Source organism: Calidris pugnax, unplaced genomic scaffold, assembly GCF_001431845.1.
Source record: "Calidris pugnax isolate Ruff unplaced genomic scaffold, ASM143184v1 scaffold70, whole genome shotgun sequence".
Classification (NCBI taxonomy): domain Eukaryota; kingdom Metazoa; phylum Chordata; class Aves; order Charadriiformes; family Scolopacidae; genus Calidris; species Calidris pugnax.
The window spans coordinates 12,786,929-12,807,946 of NW_015090862.1; the positions used below are offsets into that span (position 1 = coordinate 12,786,929).

At 46.2% G+C, this 21,018-nt stretch overlaps 1 protein-coding gene across 3 annotated transcripts in view; it reads left to right on the plus strand.

Moving 5' to 3' along the window:
• NTRK3 (neurotrophic tyrosine kinase, receptor, type 3) overlaps positions 1-21,018 on the plus strand; it is a 226,263-nt gene that overhangs the window by 67,518 nt on the left and 137,727 nt on the right. For all 3 annotated transcript variants that reach the window (XR_001412371.1, XM_014944753.1, XM_014944754.1), the window contains exons 5-11: positions 1,155-1,312; positions 3,618-3,760; positions 4,373-4,514; positions 6,729-7,025; positions 10,463-10,486; positions 11,366-11,436; positions 13,240-13,342. Coding sequence is in view for 2 of the 3 variants with exons in the window: in XM_014944753.1 (XP_014800239.1) it covers positions 1,155-1,312; positions 3,618-3,760; positions 4,373-4,514; positions 6,729-7,025; positions 10,463-10,486; positions 11,366-11,436; positions 13,240-13,342 (938 nt within the window). In the remaining variant the exon portion in view is untranslated. The remainder of the gene's footprint in view (positions 1-1,154; positions 1,313-3,617; positions 3,761-4,372; positions 4,515-6,728; positions 7,026-10,462; positions 10,487-11,365; positions 11,437-13,239; positions 13,343-21,018) is intronic.

The window sequence follows — 21,018 nt, forward strand, 5'->3', positions numbered from 1 at the left end:
TTTTGGAAGTTTGTTTCCAAATCCTGTTAGCTGGTGGAATTAATTTTGAAAAAGCAAGCATGAATTTTGCAGTAACACGTGGAACAGACCAGAAAAACAGCTTCCCCCTGTATGACAGGGGGAATCTAGATGTCGTGTGAAGCAACATTTTGACCTTTGGAGTTGCCCTTCTCCTTTGGGGTGACTTGAGCTTACCTTTTGCAGTGCTGTCTCCTCTGCTCCCTTATTTCTTTTACTTCACAGTTATGTGGGGAGATATTTTGTTTGTTCAGGAAGTGTCTCCTGGTTTGGGCAAGTTATCACTGCAACCCATGTTGGTAACACAGTCTGTCCTGGCTGAGCACTGGGCTCTCCTCCCTGCTGGGACCTGCCCTCCTCACATCTCTACAGAGACCTGCAGGCCTTTAAAAATGTAAATGAAATGGTTAATAGGTTGGAAAATCAATTATAATAAACATTCCTGTTATATAAACTATGTGTAAGTATGTTTTAAATGAAGTACATTAAAGGCAGTGCTTTTTTCCATTTCTCCTGGCTAGGTCAGCAGGGTCTCAGTGCAGTGCTATTTGATTTGATTAAAATGCATGATACCCTGCACATTAGCTCATGTCCTGGGTCACCAGGAGGCTGTGTTCATACAAGGTACTTGGGAGAAGAGCTGCCAGCTTCATTGAGCACTTGCGGGGGCTGGAGATGTGCTTTGCCCAGCAGGGACTTGAACCTCCACTGAAATGGGAATTGAAGACATGAATCAATGCTTCACAGCAGTGGGGATGTGCCTGCTCCCTTTGCTGAGGAATGGGTGTTTTGAGTGCCTGACTGGCTGTGGGACCACACTGCAGATGTGCAGATCTTGTGGTGAAAGATGTGTATCCATGTGCTGCCCTGGGAGATGTAAAACCTTGTGTGAGTGCATGAAGGAGACTTTGTGAACATGTGGATGTGTAACCTTGGTCTCTCTGGAGGTGGAAGAGACACAGGAACAACATGTGCCAGAAGACCCCAGCCAAATAACACAGAGGAGATTCTCCCTTAACTCTAAAAGGCTGCTTGCACACACATGGTGACTGTTCTCAGACAGCCCAGAGCTGGGCAGTGTCCTTGTTTGTCCTTCTCCACCCCACCGTCCTTTCTCACGCTCTCTCTGCCCGCAGGAGACTAGAGAGGAATCTTTTTAACTGCAGCTGCGACATCCGCTGGATCCAGCTCTGGCAGGAGAAGGGTGAGGCAAACCTGCAGTACCAAGAGCTCTACTGCATGAACATGGACGCAGCCATCATCCCTTTGCAGGAGATGAACATCACCCAGTGCGGTAAGGACTCCCAGGGTCAGGGATGAGGGAAACGGGGAGGGAGCCTTGCCCTATCCAGCACCTTTGGTTCAACCATCTGCTTGGGGAACCTGGTGCTGCAGAATCCTGTCCCGTGATCAAGAACAAGACAATTGAAGCTGACTGGGGGTAGTTTGTGGATTAAAAATAGAGTATCTGGGTAAATGTGGGGCTGTTGTTTCTGTATGTGTGAAGGTATAGGGTGATTTGGAGCATTTCCTTCACTGTGATGCTGTTGCTTGACAAAGTGTCTGTGATGAGTCTATGTGATGTCTTGAAAAGGGACATGTTTCATGTTGCTCTTCCTCTGTCTAACAAATCCTAGAAATAGCATATTGTTAAAAGTCACTGCCACCATGTCTTTGGTAATTACTCTTAGGAAATGCATGTCTCTATTCATTTTCTTTTGTTTCAATTTTTCATTTGAAAGTCTGTATCTGTAGGGAAGAGTCAGGAATGACTCTATATCTCTTTCTGTTTCCTGCTGATGTTTAAAAGAGTCCAGTGGCCCCAGGAGCAACATGAGGCATGTTCAATAGTTATCTCTTGTTCCTTCACCTTGTTCACACGTCAGCTGCCTGTTTGGTGTCAGTTTTTGCTCTGCTGTTGCCATTACTGGAAAGCATCTCTTGCAGAGCAAAAGGAAGTAGGTGTAACTTCACCAGAACAATTAAGCTGCCTATACACAAGCAGCTGCCAAACTCACAGGTTGAAAAAAGGAGGAAACACAGAGGTTTTTCCTTTTTCTGGTGATCATCCTCTGTTCTAGGAATTTAGGTTTGTTTCTTGCAGTGGTAGTATACAAAGAGCATGCACATTTGGATTTGCATTATTTTTATTTATTTTTTTCAAGTTCATGATGTCCCTTTATTAAGCTCTGGAAATAGGCCAAAGTGTGCCTGCATGTGGATGAACTAAAAAGATTTGAGAGACCTCTGTAATTTCCTCTCCCAATTGGAAGAATAATCTGCAAGGATTAGAAGACAAAAAAAAAAATCCTTTGTGATCAGGGAGGGGAGGAGAAGTTGACTCCGTCAGTGGTGGTATTAGACTTGATGGGACAGCAGGGTGCTGATTTGGGAACACAAATGTGCTGGCGTGCAGGGTGAGCACCTCCTCTGACCTGGAAGGGAAAGGATCTGCCACACTGATCTGCTTTCCTCCAGAGGAGAGTCAGTCTGCTCAAGCATTAAGACTACTCAAGGGATCTTGTAACAACACCCCATTTGTCTTTGTCCTTTGGTGCTAAAGGGTTGGTGTGGCTCTGTGTGGCCACATTTGATACCAGTTCAACCTGGTGAGACGGTACGTGTCCCTCCCATCTCCCTCTCTGCTGATTCCTGATGCCCCAGAGGGGCCACCTGTGTTAACTGCTGCTTCTTTTCTTCTGGCACCCCTCCAAATCAGTGCAAGGTTGCTTTCCTCCTGATGTCACTCCCTGATAGCAACAAAAGGATGTGCATCACCATCCGGGACTTTGGGTCAGTGTGATGGATGCTTCTGCCCTACAACAGGAGGTGACCACGGGTCAGATCCTCCCTACCCTGCCTACCCAATTTGCCTCTACAATGAGCTCAGAAAGCCTTCCTCTTACAAGAAGGCTGTTTGCCCTTCTTGCAACCAGCACTATCTTCTTTCATGTTGCAAGGATATTTGATTCCTGTGGCAGCAAGTAAGGAAGTGGTGTAAATCAGGGCCACCATAAATCAGTGAATCTTTCTGCCACCTTTGAGGAAGAACAAGGGCACATTTTATTAGGTGAGCTGCAGTTAATATGAGAACATATCCTTGGTCATCCTCTCTTGATTGTTATAAATTAGAGGGGCACTCTTATTGCCAGGAATGCTGGGCACTCCGTGCCTTGTCCCTGAATGTAGGAATGCTTTGGATCCTCTCCCAGCACATGCAGCCTTCCCATCCTAGGTGATTTCCCTCAAGAGCAGCTCCTAAGGGAGGAGAAAAGATGAGGAAAGGTTTTGTTTTGTTTTGTTTTTTTTTTGAAGGGAAGGGCAGTCAGAACTGGACACCAACTTTGGGATTAGAGTGTGATGGGAGGTTCTGTTCAGCTGGCACATCTCCAGTGTCCATACTTTCCCTTGTCTCTGTGCCTCATCCTTCCCTTGGTGGGGCAAGGCTGTGCTGTTGTCTCTTGTTACTTATTCCAGCGTGCTGGAGGTTGGTTTTGGGGAACAGCTTGTCAAAGTCTGGGTCCACATGTGTGGACCCTGTGGCTGGCTGTAGCAAACGCTGCTCTGTACCTGAGCTCCTTGGTGTCTGGCTCTCCTAGACCTCCCCGAGATCAGCGTGAGCCACGTGAACCTGACGGTGAGGGAAGGAGAGAACGCTGTCATCACCTGCAACGGCTCAGGGTCACCACTGCCCGATGTCGACTGGACAGTGGCCGATCTCCACTCCATCAACACACACCAGGTAGGAGCTGTGGGACCTCAGTGCCGGCTGTGCCCAAAGTGGCCCACGCAAGACAGCTGTGATGGGTTCCCCTGGCCTGTGCATGATAGGGCAGAGGGTAGACGGTGGAGACTGCTATGAGAAATGGGAAAGGGCTGTATCCAAAGGGAAAAAGGATATCATGCAGTATCCACACGAGAACCTGGGAACTACTTGAAAGCAGCAAAACCTTCACTCTGTACGGCTGGAAAGTCAAGATGAGATAGCTTCATATCTCACTGCTCCCTAATTGAATTAACTCATGTCTCTTTGAATGAAACTACCTGTTTACAGAGGTGTCTGCAAAAGCTGTAGCTGAAACAGGCAGCTAAGCAAGTTTTCCTAGAGGCAAGCCGTGTTTATCAGTGCTGCAGTGCTGTGGCTCTCCCCCTCCCAGTAGTTTCTCTTATAGGATATGGTGTGCTAAAGCAGATGAGGAAACACTTCCCCTCACCCAGATTCTACTTGTTCCAGGATTTTGGAGACCTCCTTGCATCTTATAAGGAAACTGGGATCCTAATCGTCTGGGTGCAGGGGTGAGGAGGAGAGAAGCCAACAGATGCTGATTTCTGTCTTTTTATCTGCGATTTTTAGACCAACCTCAATTGGACCAATGTTCACGCCATCAATTTGACCTTGGTGAATGTCACCAGTGAGGACAATGGGTTCCTGCTTACCTGCATTGCCGAGAACGTGGTGGGGATGAGCAATGCCAGTGTGCTGCTCACCGTCTACTGTAAGTAACACCGAAGTGACCTTGACCATTATGGAGGCTGGAGGGCTGCCCTGGGACCATGTGAATGCATGGCCACTTACTACCTGTGACATACTGGTTTTGTGGATGAGGGTTAGGAGCTGAGCACAATGAGGAGGAGGTGGATGCTCACATAGCTCTCTCTTAAGTGTCAGTGTTTTCACTTTCCTGATGCTTCCATTAATGCAGAAATGAGCACTAGAGCAGGGGAGGAGCAGCAGTGCCACACTGGTGGTGGACATCTCTCCACCCATCTCCTGAAAGGTCTAGCAGAGAAAAGCTCCCATAGGAGGGCTAAAACTCTGTTTACTAACACAGAGTTTCTTGCTCTGATGCTGTGTGAGAGGTTAAATGTCATGCTTGCTAAAGCCAGTGTAAATCTTGGCTCTGAATCCAGGGACGCTGGTGCTTTCTCCCAGATCTGTTCCTACAAAGTTAAACTGCAAATGCCGTGTAAACACGCACATGTCAAATTTCAACTGTTCACTTTTAGCCGCAAGTAGCTAAACTTTCTTTGTGCTTTCTAATATAATTTAACACAAACCTGACCTTAAGAGGAAGTTTACACAGCTTTGTGCTCTCAAGCAGCTGAGATTTACTATATGTTGCTGTGTCTTCAATATTTGCCCTTACTCTGTAGTTTGAAAATCCATCCCCTGCCCCCCAACCCTGCCAGGCAGAGGACAGACTCATGCAGGATTCTGTCTAGTCTTGGTGAACCCACACGTGTTGTGTGTTCAGTGCAGTGACCACTGTAATGACAAGGGATCACAGGGAACTGGAAAGAGGAGAGCAGTTGCTTTACTACTTTCATCTTCCTCTCAATAAGTACTATTGATGGATTGAAGAGTGGAGGTAATTAAAGTTCAGATCAGCTCAGAGATGATTGGTCAGCGGGTGGCTGTGTTTTGCGCTGTGTTTTTAGCATCTTTTCCTCCACACCTTAAACAGCACCATGCCAATGCCTATTTTCACCTGTGTAGTCCTCTAAGCTGCTGACAGTTTCTGCTACCCCTGCTCTTGTTGCCCAGGCCCATCACTCAGGCTGTAATTTCACGCCGAAAAGATCTGGGTTTGTGCGTGTAGGTGGCTGCCTCTTTTGAATCCTCCTTGCCAGGAAGATGTGAACAAACCACATGCAGATCTAGGCTTGCAAGTGAAACGAGGTGGCTGGGGCATGGCTGTGTGGTTCAGGGTAGATGGGTCCTGGTGGGAGAATTTTGCTCCGCTCTGACAAGCCTTGCACCTTCTTCTCTTCTACCACCTTCACTGGCTGAAAAATTCGTTGTCTTTTTTTCAAAAGATTGGTTGAAATTGATGCATTGTATTTGTTCCTTCTGGATGCCCTGTGGATTGTTTTTGCAGTTAGATGGTACCAGGAAATGGAGTTTTAGGGAAGACCTACATCTTTTTGTGTCCTTTGTTTTTGCGCAAAACTTTGTTCTTCTAGTTCAGACCTTGCCAGCCTTGGGGTTTGGGACCTTAACATGTAGGCGTTGTAAATGGGGTTTCAGAAGCGATGGCAGAGCAACATTTGAATTCTTGGGGTGTCCCGAGGGGGAAGGCAATGCATATGCAACAAATTGCAGGTGGAGTCTCGGCTTTTCTTTTTTCCTCTCCCACTCTACTCCCTTTAATTAAAACACCCCTGGAGGGTGTTCGGCGGGTGAGAACTCCTTTGGGATATTCAGGCAGTCAAAACCCCCAAGGACAGGCAGTCGCTGAGGGATGTTTGCTTCCACAGCTATGCAACCCAAAATTGCTCAGTGCGACTGGAGAGCCCCCAAGGGACACCTTGCACACGTGTGATGTAACAGTGCTACGTCGCAGTGTCCTCCTTAGCAGGGACAAGCAGCCTCCCTGTGATCCCTTGAGGGAAGGAGAGCAGCAGTAAGTGTTCAAATGGGCAACTTCAAGCTTAATCGTTTCCGGGCTGGTGAAAGGACCATCCCTGTTGTTAATTTATACCCCTTGTTCACAAGCCCAAGAGAACTGCCTGTGGTTCACATCCACCTTCTGGGGAGCATGGAATGGTTCCTGTGACTTAGCACTGCTTCTTTGCAGACATCCATGGTAAGAGTAGAAGGACCAAGGGATTTTGGAGGTTGTGTTCTCAATAATCCTAATTTCCATGGTGCACGAAGACGTGATGTGGGTGGAGGTGTGCTGTGAGCCTGCCATGTTTCTCTCTGCTAGATCCCCCTCGCATCCTAACCCTGGAGGAGCCAGTGCTACACCTGGAGCACTGCATTGCATTTGCAGTGCACGGCAACCCAGCTCCCACCCTTCACTGGCTTCACAACGGCCAGGTTCTCCGGGAGACAGAGATCATCCACATGGAGTTTTACCAACAAGGGGAAGTGTCTGAGGGTTGCTTGCTCTTCAACAAACCCACCCACTACAACAATGGCAACTACACAATTGTGGCTACCAACCAGCTGGGCTCAGCCAACCAAACCATCAAAGGACACTTCCTTGAAAAGCCCTTTCCAGGTAGGATGTTCAGTTTATCTTCTTAGGGTTGCTTGCAATCCAAAGGTCTTACTATGGTCCTACAGGTAATCCTTGCACCTAGACAAGGCATTGACAACCCAAGCTGGATTTTATCTGAAGAGTGGGTTGGAAGAGGAGACCTCTAGAAGCCTCTTCTAACCAGTGTGATTCTCCAACTCAAGTGTGCTTTGGTGTCATAACAACTCTTTAATGCAGAGAGAGACTAATTGGTTTAGATATTTTTGTTGTGTAATATATTCTGCAGTGTTATTTGTTGTTTTGTTTTGTTTCATATTTTAAGATCTTTAGGGATTTCAGTGGGAAGAGGATGTAAGTTTGGTCAATTATTTTGGATCTCCTCTGGGGTGCCCCAAAGAGCCCTATTTTTCGAAAGTATTCTTCGATGGGTTTGCTAGATATAAACTAAAGAAAGGAAAGCCCTTTAGAATGATGCAGCTCTTCCTTTTTATTTTTGTTTTCCTTCTAGCTTGCATTTGTGAAATGATTATAGCTGGATGCAACAGTGTCAGGATTGTTTTCTTCCTAAATATGACATGTGCAATTCCAGGATGACAGGTCTACAAAAGATGCGATGGCTCAATTAGTCGCTTTGCATCACTTTGCTGGGATTTCTTGACTGATTGTTTGGAATCCCCCGTTGTACTCCTGAGTAATTCAGGGCTTAACTGCAAAAACACAAAGCATTTGAGGACATGAAGATCCAGCTCTGGGGGGTGCAGTAGAGACTTTTGTGGCGTCTTGTCTGCTCGGTAGGAGCATGGAGGGTCTTGGTCTGCTCTGTGCCGTTGTGATACCACACTGGCCATCACAGAGTTAAGATCTGTGCATACAGCTGCCTTCAGGAATGATGCCATGAGAAAGTGTCAGCTCTAAATTGGCCCCTGCAGCCCAAGAAAATCCAGCAAAATAGGGTGTTTGCTAAATATAGAAAAATACCATGGTACTCTCATTTATTATTTATATCACACCATATATGTACACAGAGTTTTCCTGCAGGTCAAATATCGTAAATGCAACCCCAGATCTCTGCCTTGAAGATCTGACAATTGAACAAATGATCTGATATGGATGGGAGTGGAAAATTCATATTCAGGCTTCAAGGATGATGTCCCGTTTGGCTATCTGACCTATTTACATTTCCTGCTGTCTGGGCAGAAAAGCAGCTTATCAAATGTAGGTGGGTGCAGAGAGGCACAGGTTTGCAGTCTCAGCTCTGTCAGGTCTCACCTTCGTGACTCAATTTCCCCATCTGTGAAATGGGGACAGCTCCAGAAAAGGGGGCAGATCTGGTGCTCTGGAGAGCTGATTTTGGAAATGGGTCTGAGCTGTGCTGTGGGAAGGCACATTGGTGTTTGCTGAGCTTCTTGTGTCAAAGACTCTTGGAGAATCTGTTTGTGCAAAATATATGTAAAATATTACCCCTGTGGGTGCATCTTCACCCATGCCTTGTAGGTGTTGTTGATCTAGAGTACTTACAGACCCTGAACCACCTCTCAACAGGAACTGACCCGTTTCTTTTATTTCTTCTGATCCGAAATCCCAAGCCGTTCTTCACCCTAGCAGACCCTGTCAGCCCAATGCAGGATGTAATTTACTTTCCTTGAAGTTTGTTGCTCTGTCTGCTGCCACAGCTGACGTTAACGCTCAATGCAGCTGACATTTATAATTTTCCATTTGAAGGTAGATTCCTCCAAAAAATGCTACAAATTGAAGGTTCCCAAGTGTGGTTCATTCAAGAAACTTATTGCCTATAGCTATTTGCATGTGCAAGGGTTTGGCTGTCACTACCCAGGATACGGTTATTAGTCTTAAGTAATTAATGAAAGTGTAGTACCTGGAAAACTTCCTGGCAGCATAGAAAAGGACCCGTGACCGTGTTTTTTTTAGAAACCCCTGGTCTGAAATCTCTTGTTAGATCTGTGCCAGATTGTGTTTCCCAGGTTGAAAGGAAAAAGTTGCTGTTAGAAGCTGGATGGGAGCTGGGAGATACGCCCCACGCCATGTCCTGCTTCTCTGTGATGATGTGGTTCTAGAAGCCAGAGCAGTGGCTCCCATGAAAGATTTGTGTCATCTCCTGATAAAAATTTCATTGCATGTTGTCACTGGCATCTCTACCATAGGCTACCATCTCCTTATTTGACCCTCAAAGGTTAATTTACCTGCATCCCCTCTCCATGAGTGTTCAGTTCTTTGGAAACTTCTCATAGAACTCAAGCTGGCTGAAATTTCTTGGCTATGTTTTATGCTTTGAAAAATAAGATTTAGCGGGAAAAAGTTTTTGTGGGTTTCTGTTGAATTTGCTTAGTCCAGCAGAGAAAAACAGAAAGAGGAAAATGTAGAAGCAGCAAGAGTTTTACGACTAGACTCTGCCTGCTTTAATAGGGGGAAAAAAAAGTTTCCAAATGAAATATTTCTTCCTCTGTTTTTGGGTGGGTTTTTTTTCCCTCTTGCTAGAAAAAGCCAAGGAAAGTTACTCTTCTGCTTGACTTGAAACAAAAATATTTTTTCAGGTTTTTTCCCCTGGTTTGGAAAGCCGTGTTTGTCACCTGGGGGTTGTTTCACGCTTCCCTTTCAAACCTCACCCGTACTTCGGCACGAACATTTCAGTGTCCTTCCAGGAGCCCTCTGCCAGCAAAGCTGTGTAAACTCCAGTTAATATCGGGCTCAGTTTCTTACATGGGCGAGTGAATAGAAAGCTGACGCTGTTCTCATGCTATGTAAACTGAGTGTCACCGAGAGCTTTAGACCTCATTGTCTGGGGCCTCGGCGCCTTCGGAGCTGAAGGAGCTTTACTGAATAGAGTGGAGCAGTCAAGTGGCTGACAGCAGGGACTGGTGCAGCTATCTCTTGGGCAAGAGGCAGCTCTAGGACAGCTACAGCCTCCACGTCCAGTTGAGGTGCTGTTAGCTTCTTATGAGTGGCTCAGTAAGCTATTGAGAGAGCCCAGAAGAGGTCTCTAACCCTCTGCCCCAAGGTGGACTGTCCTTTCTGGGAGATGGTCCTTATCACTGTAGGACTTTCTCCCTGGGCAAAATCATCTTCTCTCCGCTCCAACTCCATCCTGCTGAGCCCGTGTGTCTGTTGAACTTTGCTTGCCTGCTGAAAGCAGGGACATTTAATGACCATTGAAAAGCCTCGGTACAGGGTGCTGATAATTGTTCTCTGGATTGGCAGTAGCATCCCTTCCCTCCTGTTTCAGCCCTGTGCTCTTCATGCTCTTCACACCTCCGGCATGTCCTGCTGGCACATGTGCAGCAATTCCCAGTGACACTTCCCACACAGGATAAAACATGAAACATTTTGATTTTCTGGGCTCTTCGGGGTGGTGGAGTATGTCTGAGACGGGTTGGGAATGAAACCATTCTCCTTTTGCTATGCTGCTAACTGTGTTGCTTCTCTCTTTGTCCTTTCCACAGAGAGTACGGATAACTTTGTCTCAAGTAAGTGTCTCCTTTCCCTTTGCATACTGCGGGTGTTTCATTTTTGTGCTTCTCTCTGCCCCTCTGTGACCAATGTGCTCCTGGAGGAAAAATCAGGAAGCAAGCTGGCAGAGGCTGCACAAAACCCTTGTGTCCCCACGCATAAGCAAGATGGTTGAGGAGCTCTTGATCAGCTGGGCAATCTCTAGATCCCAGGAGCTGCTCATTTCCCTTTAGTGACATCCCAAAGAAGATTCTATAGTGGAAATTTTAGTTCTTGAGGTCTTGAATGGCAGAACTGGAGATAAATATCACTGAAAGTGTAACTGGTTAGTTGTAGTGTAGAAGAAGGAGTCTTAACTATGTGCAGGCTGGCCAATCCCCAAGCATTTGTGTGTCATGGCCCATTTCTATCATGCAGTCTAGTGTGGACTGGGATGAGACACAGGACTTGACTACTGTAGTGTTTCCTCAACAGATACTTTCTGCCTCACCCCTCCAAAGAAAAAAAAAAATCAAGTCAGTGGTTCTTTGGATCAAATTCTGCTGGAGTCAGTCTTGTGTTTTAACCCTACTTAGCCCAATAGATTTCTGAAAACTCTAGGAGATGGCTCAGGGATGGAGGCCACCCACACTATGACACCAGGCGCCCAAATGTTTCTCATCTGTAAGGTTGGAGTTGCATCAGTGGGGTCCTGGTCTGTGTTTTCTCTGCTGATATGCATAGGGAACTCTGTAATTGTTGATTAGGGTGCTATTTGATAGAAAGCTGCAGCCTCTGTTAGGGGTAAACTGGATCTCGTTAGGTCAGGCACTGCCTTTGGGATGTGCTGGTGCCTTAGGAGTCCCATGGGAGCCAGAGCCACGATCAATCTTCTGTCTTTGGTGTTTTGGTTTCAGTCGGTGATTATGAAGTGAGTCCCACCCCACCAATCACTGTGACCCACAAACCGGAGGAGGACACTTTTGGGGTGAGTCCTGGTCTCTTCTCTACAAAACCATTTTGCATGCGTTTCTTGTTATTGAAGACTTGGCATTTACATTCCTGTGCTGTTTTGAGATGTTTGCAAGGAAAATCTCTTCCTTTATGACTCAAGACAACAATCAGGAGGATTTTGTGGCTTGTGTCAGGCAAGTAAAATACTGACACAAACTATCTGATCCTCTTGGGTCTGCAGTGTGGAACTAGGGAGCCCTTTGAAAATAAGGCATCCTGTGAAGTCGCTGCTGGCAGGGTCAGAAATTCTCAATCTAAAAAAGTAGCACCCAGAGAACAAACAATCAGGCAATTGTGTGTTTCAGACTATTATTGAGCTGTTAAATTTAGCCCTGTGAGGGACTCAGATTTAGCTTGGTTCAATTCTGTCAATGCCAGTTTGCCCTCTCTCCTGCCCTTCAGGGCATGCCAAAAATGAAAAAAGAAAGAAATCCTATGGCTTATCAGATCTCAACATTGTCTTTCTTCTGCAGAATCCAGGTAGAAAAAGGAAAAAAAGTGCCTATAAGTACTGGGGGAAAAAATTAACATGTTACACAATTGCTCTAATTCTGTGACAGTTTTTTAAGAGCTTGAAACACACCAGCTGTTAACAGAATGAGCAAAACTCAGTCCACCTTGGTTTCAGTTCTCACCCAGCTGAAAATCTCCTGTAACTGAAGTGAAAGCTTTGAACAGTGAGATAGGAGTAATAATGTGCACTGATTATTAAATATAAAGCACAGAAAACAAACTGGGGGATGAAAATAAAACATGGTAAAATAAAAATTTAAAAATATCGTAGCTAATGTATCAAGGTCAGGGAAAAGGGTTGCAAAATGAAATTACTTTTTCTTGGCTAAATGATGTATATTCTATTGTAGCAGAATAGAGTTTTGTAAAAGGAAGTGAAGACTAAATGCATCACAAGACCCAGTACAGGAGAACAATTGGACAAATGCCAAAGAAATTGTTGTTTACATCAATGCAATAAAAGTATCTTGAGCAAAGGCTTGAAGGAATAAATATTCATAAATACTAAAATAAGCTTGGGATTGTAAAGCCTTTAGGGCAAGGAGGTTTTCTTTCCTTGTATACTGACACAGTGGAAGTACAGTTCCAATGAAGGACTTTGGACATTGCTGTAGTATAAATGTTTACTACTAAAAATTACAATAAATAGGGAACCATTAGAGGCTTTAGGAAAACCAGATGTTATTTGGGAAAAAACCCCACCAGTTCTACTTAATTTCTTCTGGGGGTTGTTTTTTTGTTTTGTGGTGTTTTTTTTTTTCCTGTGGTGTGTTATTTTCCCTCATTCTTTTTCATGAGGGATGTTTGGATGGAGACAGTTGCTCTTCCTAAGGAATTTTGTGCTGCTCCTGTGTGTTTCCAGCTGAGGTTAGCATAGCCAGTATTGTGACGTCGTGGCACAGTGGTGGTGTCACAAATGGAAGCTCATGATATGCTGCAGTGAAGGCAGACCCCAGACATTGGACCAGAGGTCCTCCTTCCGTGCAGAGGTATGGAGTGAGAGGATGGGGAGAACTGGTGCCAGAACAGCATTGCTGACAAGGGAGATCCCAGACTTCCCAGTCCTGCAAACAGCCTTTGATGCTTCCAAGCTGTGTCAGATCCCTTTGCTTTAGCTTGTGTTTTTAAAACCTCCACAGCTGATATCCCCAGGGCTTCAGCAGATCATATGAGCCTACAGAAAGGTTAAACGGGCAAGAAGGTGCTGCATTTCCAATCTAGACTCCTAAAATTCTCCATCTTGACTCAGGTTTTTTCCTTTCAGGTTTCCATAGCGGTTGGGTTGGCAGCTTTTGCTTGTGTCCTCTTGGTCGTCCTCTTTATCATGATCAACAAGTATGGCCGGCGGTCCAAGTTTGGGATGAAAGGTACGTGCAGTCGCTTTTCTCTATCAGGAGGCACCTTCCAGGATTGCCCGGCTCTTATAGCACACGTGGAAAGGTGTTGTGGTTTTATTCCTACATTGTCAATATTGATGCAAAGCTTTCTAAAGAGAATGTTGTCCAACCCTCTTCTGTTTGTTGAGAAAGTAATGGAGATGTATATGCTGATGGTTCTTACTTGCATGGGCTTCTGCTGGGCAGAAGTATGCATGTGTTTTCCTTATCAGTACACAACTGCATCAACAGGTTGCCCATAAGAGCTTTGGGTCGTGCATTGCACTCAGGAGAGCATGTTCTTGGATGAAATCTTTTTTGCAGACCTGATGATGCCTGGGTTTTCCCTTGCGTCTTGCTGGGTGCTGAGCACAGGGTGCGAAGGGGAACAGAAGGATGTGAACTGGTTTGGGTTCTGTTGGAAAGGCAGGTGCACCATTCTGTGCCTATCTGTGAATGGGGACCAAGACACTGCTGTAAGTTCGTGAGGTCCATGCTGGGAAAGCAATTGCTGACTTGTCTTTCAGTGATGTGGAAAGTCTCTTTCTGCTGCCTCTCTGTTGGAAGGTTTCCTCCTCTGCATCATGAATAACCACTTCAGGAGCTATTTCAAGTGTCCTTGGTAGTGACTGGAAAGCGAGAAGGCGTCTGATGTTTGCCAGGCAGAACTGGTCTCTCTGTCCTACCAACACCAGCGCTGTGATGTGAGAGAGCTAATGCCAGAAGAAAGTAGATGACTCTGTGCCATCTGCTTTTTGTGAGTCTGCTGGTATCTCCAGTTGGGCAGCGTTGGTGGTGCCCAGTGAAGGCTGGAGGAAGAGCCTTCACATGACACAGTAGTTCCCAGCCTAATTGGTGGCTCATACATCATTTGAAGCCAGACTTTGACAAACATGAGCTTCTTCCAAGGCTCCTGAGTTTCAGCCTATTTCCTAACCTTGCTGGGGTCTGTGTTGCAGGGCAGGTTGATAGGTTTGGGAACAATTTTTGTGCTTGCCTAGGGCTTTGTTTGCTTTATAGAGACTTTTTCTGAGTTGGTCCAGATGGGATTCTGGCTGGAGTGTCCCCTATGCATCCTATGGAGATGGAAGACAGGACACTTAATTAAATAGCAAATCTTCTACACCAACTTAGCAATATTCAGTCCATATGTCCAATGATAAGAACCATCTGGTAGGGTGTACTGATTGGTGGGTGGAGTAGAGGAATGGAAGACACGGTTCCTGGGATCAATTCCCAGCTTTTCTACTGACTCACTTAGTGTCCGTAGGCAATTAGCTGTCTTAACCTCTGTCTCTGCTTTAATTTCCCCATCTGTAAAATTGGGATGATGTTACGTGCCTGCTGGAGGGATTTGTCAGAACACTTTGGAAGTGCTTGAGCATTTGCCACTGATGGGGTCTAGAGATAGAAATATAAAAAGGAAAAGTAACTTCTGACCCTAATGGAAGAATCAAAGAGGAATGAACCTTATGTGAGTAATCAGCCTTGGTGAACAGATGTGTGTATGTGTTCAGAGGTGTTTGGGTAAGCGTGTTAGTGGATATTCTGCATTCCCAGAAACCAGAGGGGTGTTGTGATGGGCCCTTGTGTGTGCAGTTTTTGGAAGGCAAAAACATTTAGCCGGAAAAGCCTGCTTTCCTCCTCATCATGCTGTATTTCTTCCAGCTCTGATATGGAACCATAACCCTGTAGAGTTTCTAAAAGTTTTATTGATGGCATTGCTTGAAGAGATGGATTTGACAAAATTTAAATACACATTTAAAACACAAGTAAATACACATTTAAGTCACAAGTGTCATAGGCATGACTGTGGGCAGCCTACTCATACTGCCTCAGCTGGAGGCTGCAGATCCTCCTGCCCTGTGGACAGTCTCCATAGCACATGATGTTACCAGCTCTAGGCCTCCTGATTCTCCAGAGTGTCTCTTCTGCCTATGCTTTTTTTCTTTAGCCATAGCACCATTGTCGATGGCCATGCCATCAGGCTTTGCATCTTTAGCCTCTATCTCCCTTCTTTGCACCAGCCTTGCCACTAAACATCACCACTTAAATCCATAACACAGAGGCAACTCTTCAATTCACCTGCAGTGGCTTGGATGGTGGTACCCTGGCTACGGCCTGCCTCGGCAGATCTAGCTGATGTATTTCTCACAGCCTCAAGAAATGTCACAGTCCCCTGCACGCTTTACAGAATGCAGTTTCTAAAATCTCCTTCCATGCTGGTCTGCAGACCCATGGGTCCAGAGTGTTACTCTCTCCTTTGATTGCTTTAGCATCTCATCTGAGTTGTTGCAGTTGGTCCCAATCTGGCAATGATGCTTTGAAGCTTGTGTTTGTGCTTGGTGTCTCTTCCCCTGGTGTTTCTGCTTTCACTCAGCTAATGGGCTGTTCTTCCTTTCCTCCTCCCTCAAGGTTTTCTGTTCATGAGGTGATGCCCTTGTCCAGATCATCAAATCACTTTACTAATTGGTCTTGAGCTGCTTTTCGGGGGGCTCACAAACAGGTCCTACCTTGTTCTGACACCCTGTGTGGGACAGTGCAGCTGGTGACCACCTCCAAATCTCCCTAGCTGGCGCTTTCCTCTGGGTCCCTCATTATCAGTTAATTCCCAGGCAGGAGCCATCCTGTACATGACCCATCATGTTATCATTTACTAAGGAGAAAAAAAAAATCCAAACGCTGAGCCTTTATGGGAAAGTGCATCATTCTGTGAATCAGGAGAGCTGTTTGTCGCCAGCTGATATGTTGCCACTTGTTGTTGAGATCCCAGCTTGGCAGGCTTGCAGGAGCAGGTTTTTCCTGTTGTTTTTGTCAGGGACGCAGAACACTGTGTGCTCATGTTGGACATGCTACCCAGAGCACCTCATGAATCTCTCTGAGCACATCTTTTTCCTTTTGTGTCTCCTAGTGTTAAGCAGATGGTTTATCTCCTAGAAAGAGAGAGGTGGACTTGGACTGACAAGGTTGGATGTCACATTGAGCTGGAAAGTCCCCCTGGGCCAGCCCGCTGGGTTGCCCACCAGTCTTAAAAATGAACTAATGGACTGCAAAGTGTCCAACATCCCAGCTGCTTTTGCTGAAAAGAAAGGCACTGTGTCTCGGGGCACATGGCTGGGGGAGGACTATGAGAGGATGGCGTGTCCACGTTTGTCCTCTTCTGGCTGGTAGCACACCCTCGGAGCGTTGCATGAGAGTCCTGGCAGAGCCACCGCTCTGGCTACGACCCGGCTACTGATACAGCCAACAGCCAAGGGGTGGAAAAGCCTGCGCTGAGGATGGGCTAGAGCGATGGCATCAACAAAAGCTCCTTGTGAAAGGGTTCTCTGACGTGCTGTGCTCCCAGCTCCTCGGCGTCCCTCGGCTGAGCTTGCGGAGGCTGGCTCCCTGCCATCCCCCTCGCCTTCCCCTGCTCCCTCCAGGGAGGGTGTTCGTTAACACGGGATTGCAGGGGTCTGATCCCCTTTCTGGCTGCCTGTCGACTTTGGCCCCCGTAGCTGGGGGTTGGGGGGGAGATAGGGGTGGGCTGAAGCAGCTGGGGGGTTTGCTGGGGGATCACCAGAGCTGGGGTGATGGAGGCTGCAGGAAAATGGCAAACAAAGTGCCTTCTTGTGAAATGTGGTGTTACATGGGCAACACGGAGGCAGCGGAGGGGAAACCACTGGGAAAAAAGTGAATGCAAAAACTGAGAAGCGTTGAAATCGCAGACATGGGCTGCAACTGTTTGTTTAAGGGTGATATATGCAGAGGTGCAGCTGAGATGCTTTCTGAGCCTTGTGGGAAGAGGAATAGGATCTTACAAAGCAAGAAATTGTGAATCAGGGCCCTTTGGTTTACTGCCATGTCCCAGGGGAATGGGTTTTACAGGTGGGATAGACAGCATGGGAGTAAGGAGGCCACCATCCCAGGCTCAATCACTGCTTGCTCCATCCCTGGGGTTGGTGTCACGCATTCCCTGACCGCCTGCCGGAGGTGGAGGGGTTTACACCTCACCTTCTGGGGTCAGGCTTGTTACCACAAGCCTTGTTAAACCCTTGTCTTCCCATCAAAGTTTAATCCCAGCAGATGACAGGAAATGAAATTTTATAATATAATAAAAAAGCCACATGTAAGTCCTGGGACTAACAAAAATGGAATTTCATAAACCAATAATAATGGCACAGTAAAATCCTGGGACTAACAAACTGTTTGGATGGCACAGCGATGGAGGCCTTGTAAATGCTCAGGTTGATGGACTAAAATATATGCTCCTTTTGCTTATTTTCTGTTACATTTGCAAGTGCCTAGGGATAAAGAATGTGTGCTCATGCATATTTTTGTGATACATTCCTGGTGCTGCACAGCTTTAAAAAAAAAAAAAAAAAAAAAAAAAAAAAAAAAAATTAAAAATAATGAGTTTGCAGAGATACAGGGGGAAAGATGCTAGAGAAAATCCAGAGACAAGAGAGACAAGAGCACTTGTTGTTTTGCTGAGAAGAACTATCTTCCAGGCTCTGTGATTAAAAAGTACTTGCATTCTCCAAATGAGGTTTTCTTCCCCGGGTGGAGACAGTGTCAGCTAATGGTTCAGACTTGGTTACAGTTGGCAAAGAGTCGATTGCTTTTTAATCTGATTTCCTAAAGATATAAGGTGGGTGATGGTGCTGCCTCTCTGCATTCGTGCAAGCCTGTGTGTACAGCTCTGCCTGCCTACTTTGCCCTCTCTCTGCAGCAGCTGGCTGCCCAGAGGAGAGGGGAAAAGGACCTAGAGATACCTTCACAGGCGTCATGGAAATAGCAGGGATAAATAGAGGATGACCACTTGGGTGATGCCCCACTGATGGAAATGCCTCAAGCCTTTCTGGGCATCGGAGAATCCATATAGAAGCTCAGGTTTGGACAGAAAAACAAAACACAGAGGACTAGGCTTTCACGGGGTCTGCTGTGGTGGGTGGTGCATACATCTGTACACAGCCATATACATATTTTCTTTCTGAATAGGCAGAAGCAACAAGAAGGTGGGGGAGAAATGAAAAAAAACAGTAAATAAATACAGCCCACGCTTTCTGTAGTGTTTGAGGAATCACATCGCTATCAGTTCGTTTGGTGTTTGTTCTAATAGCCCTGATCAAAGTGCTGGCACTGCTGATGTGCATGTGGATGTCAGAAGTACTTGCAGAGCTGTTCCATTGTAATTTAGCATTAGTTAATAGGTACTTAAAGTAAAGTGGTTCCCTATTTGATTATGATTGGGGGTTATTAACATTTTTTTCCATAAACAGATGGTAACTGTCCGCTGAGTCGATTGCAGAACAATTCCAGGGTTCTGATTCAAGAGAGCCAGCTCCTGCAAAGATATCTTGGGTGCCTGGCTTCTTGCTTTTGTTGATCTTGGGTTTTGTTTGGTGGTTTGTGGCGCTTTTTTTTTTTTTTTTTTGCTTTCCTCCTCCATCATGCAATTATTGCTGCAGCTTTTAAGAGGAAAAAAAAAAATATATAAAAAAGCCATGACCTACCTTTCAGATGAGGCTTAATTCTGACCCAAGTTGCCTTGGCCAAGTCTAGCTATAATCACGCGCTGGTTGTTTTTTCCCTGATTATTTGTTTGCAGCTGTATAGGAATGAAAAACCACTCTGCAGCTTGGAGAGCCTGCACCTTAAGGGTTAGTCGCTCGGGAGAAATCTGTGATCAGGCCCCTTTCATTTCATCCTCCTGGGAGCCTGCCATGTAGCAGGAGCAGGAAGAAAGAGAGAGCAGAGTAATATCAGCCAGCCTGGCACGGCGACGGGAGAGAAACAGCCATACATTAAAAGCCACGGCTACCCACGGTGGCTCAGGGATGTATGGCGAGCCATACTAACGAAGTAGAAATGGGAATTGATTGCTGTTGCTTTTCTTTGAGCCTGGGTGTGTGATGTGCAGAGAACAGTGGTGCCGAGGGGCTGAGTCCCCTAAAACGTGTAGGCAGAGTGATTATTGTGGGTCTTTCGGTGGTCGAGGCTTTTCCTTGTTGGTATGCGGCTGTTTGTTTGAAAAACCCCTTGATGTACTTCTCGTGCTCAATATTACTTGGTTTTATTTGCCTGGGAAGTGAATTGAAAGGGCATGTGGTTTCACTGGGGCTTCTTTCTATAAATGCCTGTTTATACTCGGCTGAAGTGCAAGCTGTGCTATTTGTTTATTTATTTATTTAGTGCCTTCAAGGTGATAAAGCTCTTAGAACTGATAAGTGCTTCACCTTTTGCTGTGCGTGGAGTCCATACCTGGTGTAGTTGCAGCAAGGGGAATCTGCTCTCCAGCCCTGGGCTCCTTGGCAAAGCTTCGAGAGACCCCACCTCTCCCCTGGGGTGCTGTGCCAAGGCACCCGCTTCTGTGTCTCCTCTCCATGAAGGTAGATCCTCTCTCACACCAGCAGTTAATGCTCACACCCCTTGTCTTTCAGCCCATTAGTCTTGTGAAGGCTTTGAAAGATGGGGTTGTGCTGTCACTTGTTGCTGCCTGAAGGAGCAAGGAGATACCCTTGGCTTTGAGAGAAGCTTCTGGGGGGGGGATGGAGAGATGCATCAAGTGACCCTGCAGGAGAAATGGTTAGCAGAAGATCAGGATTTATTTAGATATAGAAAAAAAAGCCATTTGCTCACTCCCAGAAGTATTAATAGGCTATTTATAAAGGAAATGTAAAGTGCACTGACCAGCCATTATCTATTCCAGTTGCTTTTACAAAACCAAGGTGTCTATTTTAAGCAACTACTAAAAGCAGTTAAAAAAAAGTCAGATCAGTAGTTTTCAGGTGACCTGAGAAGCCCCAGGCTTCCTTCACGCCACCTTTCCTGCAGGCTCTTCCTCACTGTGTGTGACCTCCCTCGCTTGTGAGTGTACACATTTGCTCCCCTCATCAGCTGGGTGCTGGAGCCCAGGAGCAGGGATGGCTCCAAAGGAACCCCTGGGCATGGTCAGTGTTTGTCCAGGTCAGTCCTGTGTTGGCAGGTGTCTCACAGCTGATTTTCACAAGTGGTTCTCACCTTGTGGTGTCAAAAGCTGCGCGAGTGACCCTCATCTTACTTGTGATTTGACGTGATGTGAGCTTCCAGCCAAGGTGGTGGAAAAATGGTGAGATTTAATTTTTTAAATTTTTTGAATTTTTTAAAGGCATCCCCTTTCCAGGCTCAGTGCTTTGGCTTTTCCTCCAGCAAAATATTCACAAGTGGCAGCACTGGGGACTCTGCTTCTGGCACCATGCTGCCTTCTGCTTTTGCATATGTGGTGGGCACAACCCTTGGAAGGGAGAGGGTGCGAATGAGCCATGGTTGCTTCCCCTGCACCACAGGGGCCAGGAAGATGTCCTTCATCCACCCACCATTCAGGAGAAACTGAGTTGCCTCAATTCCTCATCTAGCTGCTTGCAAGCATCTCTTACATCCATGAAATTGTCCAGGTTCAGTCACCTGAGCAGCCTCCCCCAAGGACTATGCAGAAGGTACTAATCCTCAGGGGACTTCTCTCTCCACTGCTGTGATGCTTCTGTCTGCCCCCTCCTTGCCTCTGTGGCTCCAGCCTGTGTCTGTTGTTTGGTGTGATGGTGTCTGTCTTCGCTTCGCTTTAGTGAAAGATGCTGGATTGACAACACAGAGCCAGAATAATTCTGTTTATGTCCATAACAGGTGCCACATAGAGCAGCAGGACAGGC